General features: G+C 40.8%; 1 protein-coding gene across 23 annotated transcripts in view; it reads right to left on the minus strand.

The window, feature by feature from the left end:
- The window catches only part of LOC6493240 (glutamate-gated chloride channel), a 74,957-nt gene that overhangs the window by 22,301 nt on the left and 43,707 nt on the right, over positions 1-8,949 (minus strand). For 16 of the 23 annotated variants that reach the window (XM_001957303.4, XM_014908784.3, XM_014908796.3 and 13 more), the window contains exons 4-6: positions 1,518-2,486; positions 989-1,009; positions 323-411 (exon numbers count right to left, since the gene is read on the minus strand). In XM_001957303.4, coding sequence (XP_001957339.2) covers positions 323-411; positions 989-1,009; positions 1,518-2,476 — 1,069 coding nt within the window. In that variant the 5' untranslated portion in view covers positions 2,477-2,486. The remainder of the gene's footprint in view (positions 1-322; positions 412-988; positions 1,010-1,517; positions 2,487-8,949) is intronic. The other 7 variants (XM_032454778.2, XM_032454767.2, XM_032454770.2 and 4 more) reach the window with 1 other exon arrangement.

Here is an 8,949-nt window from a genome sequence, read left to right on the forward strand (position 1 = left end):
GATAGTGTTCTGCAGTCTCACTTGCCCCCAAAAGATGCAAGTTCTTTGTGCAACACATCGAGGACATTGTTGCCATTAAGTTTAATTGATTATATAGCGTCCATATATCGTGGCCTGACTTTGCCAATTGTTGTCATTTGGCAAGCCAAGACTGCAAATGTCCCGATCCTTGTTTTTCCCTTTTCCCTTAATGGCCCAAGAAGCAAACTAAGTACGAACTGCAATTCTGGCTGTCATTGTTCGCCCACGCTCTCCACTTAGGGAAATTGGATATTTAAACGAAACAAAGCGACAATGTTGAATAAGTTTTTGAACTTCTTACCATTTACAGGCGGCAGTAATCGTTTGTCGTAGCGCTTCTTCTCAAGCAATAAATCTAATATCTCTTTATCCGAACTGGACTCGTCGAATCTGTGGGGGAAGAAAAGATATTAGTTTTGGGAATTATTCACTCTCTCTATGTAATACATGGTTAATGTTAAAATAAATAATTAAAATCAATTAATTTATGTACAACAGTTTTGTGTGTTTTTTTTAGATGGGAAGATTGTTAGTTAATGGATGGAAAAGTCGAACAACAAAGCCGATTAAATGTTGGAGTTAAAACCTAAAAAAGTAAGCTGCAACCAATGACAGTTTTTTTTAGTGAAAAAAACCCACAAAACTTTATGGGTTGGCAATTGTAGAATTTGCATAGAAATTGTTCGAAAATTTCCAGGCATAAGGCAGCTTTTGACTTTTTAAGAAATTGACGAAGCATTGAAGGCCAAAAAATAAACTTTCTTTCAAATTGCATGCAAAACTTCAGCAAAAACCCAATTATCTCGATTGGAAAACAAACTCAAAATAGCAATGAATTATGCATAAATCAAAACTTTGTAATTGGAAATAGAAGATAAAACTAAAAACTCTAGTTTTGCTCTAATTCAAAATATTTTCTTCCATTATACTTTTTTTTAGAGCAGGAAAAAGGTGTGCATTAACTTACTTCGACCAATCGATGCCATGACTGAAAGAATTTCAAAAGGAAAAAATAAATAGAACAATTTTTTGTACGTGTCGTGGAAAGGATTGCCAGGCGAAAAGATTGATAGTTACATGGACATATAGATAGATAGATAGAAGGGAGTGTTTCGATGTTGAGTGTATTTTGTGGTAATCAAATAAAATGGAATGATTTTTGGGATATTCTTTTTTTTACAATATACGTCCTGGATTGAAGCATAGAAATATTTGGAATCTTGTCAACCCATCACTTTTCAACACTATTTTATAATTTTCGAATCAATATTCCATCAAGATTCCCTAGACTTGAGTGTGAAATATAAGTTCCTTAGTTTTCGATTTAAAAACTAACAAAGTGCTCAAGTTAAAGTCTTATAAGTTTTAATTTATATTCATAAAGTAAGTAAAGTTTTAAAGACTTTTTCTTGACTAAAGTTCATAAATAATTAAACCTGAATGAAGACTAAAGCTAGCCCCGAGTTATCCTCTTTTTTTTGATGTGACACACTTACATGGGATGCTTGTCGAGGGCACCCGTCTCCGACTGGGTGGCAGCGGCCGTGGATGTGCTGGTCAGGTAGCAGAGCATCAGGATGACACTGGAGGCGGCATAGAAGCTGAAAGACTGGCTGTAGTGCTTGTAGTGCTGGCCGAGATACTGATAGGCAGCCGCCGAGGTGGCCGCCATTGCGAAAATGGCAGCCGACATGGTGGCGGGCAGGGGGCTGAGAGCGCACCCCACCTGCCCAGGATGCCCGACGGGCGGAGATGTCTCAACCTGCCAGGGCCGGTAGGCTAGTTGATGATCCTGCTGATGGAGCTGCTCCTGCCCTCGGACCTCGTCCTGCTTCTGGTGCTGCTGCATCTTTTTCGCTAGGGCGGAGAGGGCTTGGAAATGCAGGGAGAGCGAGGGATTTGGGTTCGTTTGGTTGGTGGCCTTATCCGCCGGATTCGTCGCCGGATGACGTCTCCTTCGGCGGTTAAAGTGCTGCTGCTGCCGCTGCTCATCCCGCCCTTTGATCTCGCAACTTGCTTGCCTCGTTGTTGCCGCAATATCGATTTCGATTCTGGCCCTATCGACAATGGCTCCGTGTGTCGCCAACGCGTTCTCGCCTCCTTCGTCCTTGTGCGTTTGTGCCACTTCACAGTGCCTCTTCTCTGGGCTAGGATGTTTCTGATTCTGCTTGTGTTTCTGTTGTTGTGGTACCGTTAAAAGCACTTGAGCTGTCGCTTTTAGATGTTTGGGCACAGTTTCTGTTTCAGCTTCGGCTTCGGTTTGGGTTTGTATTTCGGTTTGCGTTTTACGATTTTGTTGATAGTTATCCTTGATTTCGATGTCCTCAGCTGTTTGGTTGTTTGCTCTGCCAGCGGCTTTGGCTCCTCCTCGGCTGCCACGGCATGGATGCCGACTAGGTTGCTTGCTTCTCGGTTTCTGGGGCTGCTCTTTGGCCGCTTCAAAGACGCAGCCCATGATAGGACAACTGAAAGCAATATAAATAAAGGAAAATATAGTTTTTGTTTGCAGACTGAGAATAGTTTGTTGGAAGCTACAATTGAAGATTTAATATGAATTTTGTAAGAAATTTAAGACAAAGTCTAGCTTAGTCCCATTTACTAGCAATATATTATTTAGCTCTTTTTTTTGAAAACTATTTAAAAGAAATTCAATTAACCGCTATTTCGGCTATTTCTGAACGGATTTCAAAGAAGGATTTCATTTTGTCATCAGGATACCGATTTCCTTCGAACTGCATCCCAAGATTTGGAAAATAGGCAATCAAATTTTGACCCGATTTTCGCGATTTTCAGGAATCAGGACTTTTTGCAAAAATCGGAGAAAATTTTATTGTTCGATTTTAAAAAATCGAAGGATAATGATGTCCTGATCACAAAATGACATCCCTTTCACAAATCCATTGGGAAATGGCCGAGATATGAGCTTGGAAAATCGCGCCTTGGCGGCCAAAACGTGGCGCAAATTTCATAAAAATCGTATGGCAGAAAATCTGAAGTACCAGGCGAACAGAAACCAGCAGAAGGTAGCCGAAATCAAGCAGTGTATAGCTTTTTCTGTTCTGAGGAAGGGAGACAACATTAGTTTATGGCGTCATTTCGACTTCCTTTCCCTCTTATGGTGAATATTCTTAAACTAAAATTCAAAAAACGGTACTAAAATCCATGATGGCCGACTGTTCCCCAATTCCTGCATCCCAATTTCCAGTCCAGAACGGTAATATTCACTTAATGATGGCAAATTTAAAATGACACACGGTGTTTTTTTGCGCGTGTCACGATTTGGGGTTCGCGTGAGCGAAAATGCATTGGATCCTATGGGGATGGCGCTTCGTGCTGAGGTGGCGTGCCAAATGTCGTGCAAAATCACTCCTGCTCTCCCATCACTACAGCAGCCTAAAATGTCTACCCGTCCCCTTCGATCGCGTCATCTCGTTCCCCCCCATAGAGAATGATGCCGTGATCCCCATCCCATAAGGTGCAATGGGGGGGTAAGGTGCCACCATAGCTGCCTTCCTCCCTTTCCCACACATGGCGAAATGAGAAAAAATTGCTGGGAACTGCTTGAACTGCTTTCGCTTGGCAACCTTCTGCTGGCTTCTGTTCGCCTGGTACTTCAAATCTGGCCACGGGCAAAATTCACTGAAATCGAGGAAAAATTTGATGAAGAGGCGTTTAAAAAATGGCTTAAAAAAGGGGTTTTAGGAAGGTTTTAATTATGAAATTATATATTTTTGTTAAATATAAATACTATATTATTTAATAGTATTTTTTAAAACATTTATATCAATTTCCAAATGGCCAAAATATATACTTGAAAAGTGGCGATATTGCGCTGCCCAAAATGTTGCGCCAATTCCTCGAAATTCGTATGGCAGAAAATCTGAAGTACCAGGCGAACAGAAATCAGCAGAAGGTGGATTTCCACCACCCCCTCACCCTCACTTCGCCAGAAAAATGTCTCGATTATCCCTTCACTGGCCCCATGGGTTTAACATTCTAAGACCATTTTCGCAAGCAAAGCCTTATTAATACCGCAAGAAAAAAGCACAATACTGCTTCCTTTTTATAATTCCAGCATTTTTAACTCGTTCTGTTTCATTGATGGGTTGTTTTTTCGTGAAGTGACATATTTATAACTTAAAATAAAGATTAAATAATGTTAAAGACAGGCGAAGGGTTAATATAGGTATTCTCTCATAAATTGAGAGAAAACGGTACTGAAATCCATGATGGCCGACAGTTCGCCAATCCCTGCATTCAAATTTCCAGTCCAGAACGGTAATTTTCACTTAATGATGGCAAAGTTAAAACGACACGCGTTGTTTTTCTGCGCGTGTCACGATTTGGGGCCAGCGTGAGCGAAAATTCATTGTTTTGTATGGGGGCTGTTGCCGCGTGCCGAGAAGTCGTGACAACCGTGGCTCCAAAACACTCAGTACTACCATCCCCAATAGAGCCTAATTTGTCAACCTGTCTCCCTCTTAGTGCATTGTCCCATTCCCCCCCATGAAGCCTAGGTTGGAGCCTCCATTGCATTAGGTGGAAAGGGAGGCCGTTACATATTTATATCTGTTTGTCCCGTTCCCCCCTTATGACCAGAAAATAATGATTGCTCTGACGTCATTGCACTGCTTTCACTGCTTGGTTTCGGCCACCTTCTGCTGGTTTCTGTTCGCCTAGTACTTCAGATTTTCTGCCATACGATTTCTAATAAATTTGCGCCGCGTTTTGGCCGCCAAGGCGCTTCTTTCCGAGCTCATATCTCGGCTAATACTTAACGGATTTTGGAAAGGGATGTCATTTCGTAACCAGGACATCAATATCCTTCGATCTGCATCAAAAGATTTTCAAAATGCGACAATAAAATTTTCGTCGATTTTTGCGAAAAATCCTGATGGTACCCCTTGCCAAAATCGCGAAAATCGGGTCGAAATTTTTTTGCCCGATTTTCAAAATCTTGGGATAGGGAGACAAGGATATCGAAGTCCTGATTCAGAAATGGTATCCCGTTCCGGAATCGGTTGCCAAATGACCGAAATATGCGAAACCAAAAATTCGACAACCCAAAAATCGTTGCATATCGTGAGGGGCTACTCCTGGATTGGATGCGAGCCGGCAGTTTAGTTTAAAACTCCTGTTTTGATTCAAAAACCCCCTCAATAGAAACAGACATTCGTTTTATATATTTTTGACTTTTATTTTATTTTTCTTCAGTTTTATCTTTTGGTTTTTCTTTCATAATTCTTTCTTTTCCTTGCCAAAAAATCGGGTCGAAAATTTGATCGCCCTATTTTCAATATCCTGGGATGCAGTTCGAAGGATATCGGAGAACCAATTGCGAAATGGAAATCGAAATCGTAGATTCAAAAAATTGAGTTGAAATTAATTTGAACGATTTTTAGGAAACTAATAATGCAGATCGAGGGACATTAAAGTTCTTATACCAAAAACGGATTGCGAAAGGGATGTCATTTTGTTATCATTACTCAGATATCCTTCGAACTGCATTCCAATATTTAAAAAAAAGGGGGAAAAAACTGTATTGGTAAAAAATGTATTGTATGTATTTGTAATACATATTAGGTAATGCTCATATATTATTATCCTTAAGGATTATGGAAAGGGATGTCATTTCACAATCAGGACTCCCATATCCTTTGATCTGCATCCCAGAATTTTTTAAAATAGGGCGAAAAATATTTCGTTCCGATTTTCTCGATTTCGGCAAGAGGTTCTACTCATATCTCGGCTATTACTCAACGGATTTTGGAAAGGGATGTTATTTCGCAATCAGGACTCCGATATCCTTCGAACTGCATCCCAGGAGTTTGAAACTAGGGCAAAAAAAATTGACCAGATTTTCGCGATTTTGACAAGGGGTACCATCAGGATTTTTTGCAAAAATCGGACAAAATTTTGTTGTCGGATTTTGAAAAACTTTTGATGCAGATCGAAGGATATTGATGTCCTGGTTACGAAATGACGTCCCTTTCCAAAATCCGTTGAGTATTAGCCGAGATATGAGCTTGGAAAGAAGCGCCTTGGCGGCCAAATCGCGGCGCAAATTTCTTAGAAATCGTATGGCAGAAAATCTGAAGTACTAGGCGAACAGAAACCAGCAGAAGGTGGGCGAAACTAAGCAGTACAAGCAGTGCATTGCTTTTTTCAGTTCTGAGGAAGGGAGACAACAGTAGTTTATGGCGCCATTTCGCCTCCCTTTCCCTCTTATGGTGAATATTCTTAAACTAAAATTCAAAAAACGGTACTAAAATCCATGATGGCCGACTGTTCCCCAATTCCTGCATCCCAATTTCCAGTCCAGAACGGTAATATTCACTTAATGATGGCAAATTTAAAATGACACACGGTGTTTTTTTGCGCGTGTCACGATTTGGGGTTCGCGTGAGCGAAAATGCATTGGATCCTATGGGGATGGCGCTTCGTGCTGAGGTGGCGTGCCAAATGTCGTGCAAAATCACTCCTGCTCTCCCATCACTACAGCAGCCTAAAATGTCTACCCGTCCCCTTCGATCGCGTCATCTCGTTCCCCCCCATAGAGAATGATGCCGTGATCCCCATCCCATAAGGTGCAATGGGGGGGTAAGGTGCCACCATAGCTGCCTTCCTCCCTTTCCCACACATGGCGAAATGAGAAAAAATTGCTGGGAACTGCTTGAACTGCTTTCGCTTGGCAACCTTCTGCTGGCTTCTGTTCGCCTGGTACTTCAAATCTGGCCACGGGCAAAATTCACTGAAATCGAGGAAAAATTTGATGAAGAGGCGTTTAAAAAATGGCTTAAAAAAGGGGTTTTAGGAAGGTTTTAATTATGAAATTATATATTTTTGTTAAATATAAATACTATATTATTTAATAGTATTTTTTAAAACATTTATATCAATTTCCAAATGGCCAAAATATATACTTGAAAAGTGGCGATATTGCGCTGCCCAAAATGTTGCGCCAATTCCTCGAAATTCGTATGGCAGAAAATCTGAAGTACCAGGCGAACAGAAATCAGCAGAAGGTGGATTTCCACCACCCCCTCACCCTCACTTCGCCAGAAAAATGTCTCGATTATCCCTTCACTGGCCCCATGGGTTTAACATTCTAAGACCATTTTCGCAAGCAAAGCCTTATTAATACCGCAAGAAAAAAGCACAATACTGCTTCCTTTTTATAATTCCAGCATTTTTAACTCGTTCTGTTTCATTGATGGGTTGTTTTTTCGTGAAGTGACATATTTATAACTTAAAATAAAGATTAAATAATGTTAAAGACAGGCGAAGGGTTAATATAGGTATTCTCTCATAAATTGAGAGAAAACGGTACTGAAATCCATGATGGCCGACAGTTCGCCAATCCCTGCATTCAAATTTCCAGTCCAGAACGGTAATTTTCACTTAATGATGGCAAAGTTAAAACGACACGCGTTGTTTTTCTGCGCGTGTCACGATTTGGGGCCAGCGTGAGCGAAAATTCATTGTTTTGTATGGGGGCTGTTGCCGCGTGCCGAGAAGTCGTGACAACCGTGGCTCCAAAACACTCAGTACTACCATCCCCAAGAGAGCCTAATTTGTCAACCTGTCTCCCTCTTAGTGCATTGTCCCATTCCCCCCCATGAAGCCTAGGTTGGAGCCTCCATTGCATTAGGTGGAAAGGGAGGCCGTTACATATTTATATCTGTTTGTCCCGTTCCCCCCTTATGACCAGAAAATAATTATTGCTCTGACGTCATTGCACTGCTTGCACTGCTTGGTTTCGGCCACCTTCTGCTGGTTTCTGTTCGCCTAGTACTTCAGATTTTCTGCCATACGATTTCTAAGAAATTTGCGCCGCGTTTTGGCCGCCAAGGCGCTTCTTTCCGAGCTCATATCTCGGCTAATACTTAACGGATTTTGGAAAGGGATGTCATTTCGTAACCAGGACATCAATATCCTTCGATCTGCATCAAAAGATTTTCAAAATGCGACAATAAAATTTTCGTCGATTTTTGCGAAAAATCCTGATGGTACCCCTTGCCAAAATCGCGAAAATCGGGTCGAAATTTTTTTGCCCGATTTTCAAAATCTTGGGATGGGGAGACAAGGATATCGAAGTCCTGATTCAGAAATGGTATCCCGTTCCGGAATCGGTTGCCAAATGACCGAAATATGCGAAACCAAAAATTCGACAACCCAAAAATCGTTGCATATCGTGAGGGGCTACTCCTGGATTGGATGCGAGCCGGCAGTTTAGTTTAAAACTCCTGTTTTGATTGAAAAACCCCCTCAATACTTTCAATCAATGACCCCCTCAATGACTTTTATTTTATTTTTCTTCAGTTTTATCTTTTGGTTTTTCTTTCATAATTCTTTCTTTTCCTTGCCAAAAAATCGGGTCGAAAATTTGATCGCCCTATTTTCAATATCCTGGGATGCAGTTCGAAGGATATCGGAGAACCAATTGCGAAATGGAAATCGAAATCGTAGATTCAAAAAATTGAGTTGAAATTAATTTGAACGATTTTTAGGAAACTAATAATGCAGATCGAGGGACATTAAAGTTCTTATACCAAAAACGGATTGCGAAAGGGATGTCATTTTGTTATCATTACTCAGATATCCTTCGAACTGCATTCCAATATTTAAAAAAAAGGGGGAAAAAACTGTATTGGTAAAAAATGTATTGTATGTATTTGTAATACATATTAGGTAATGCTCATATATTATTATCCTTAAGGATTATGGAAAGGGAAGGGATTTCACAATCAGGACTCCCATATCCTTTGATCTGCATCCCAGAATTTTTTAAAATAGGGCGAAAAATATTTCGTTCCGATTTTCTCGATTTCGGCAAGAGGTTCTACTCATATCTCGGCTATTACTCAACGGATTTTGGAAAGGGATGTTATTTCGCAATCAGGACTCCGATATCCTTCGAACTGCATC

The sequence above is a fragment of the Drosophila ananassae genome, chromosome 2R, assembly GCF_017639315.1.
Source record: "Drosophila ananassae strain 14024-0371.13 chromosome 2R, ASM1763931v2, whole genome shotgun sequence".
In the NCBI taxonomy this organism is placed as follows: Eukaryota; Metazoa; Arthropoda; class Insecta; order Diptera; family Drosophilidae; genus Drosophila; species Drosophila ananassae.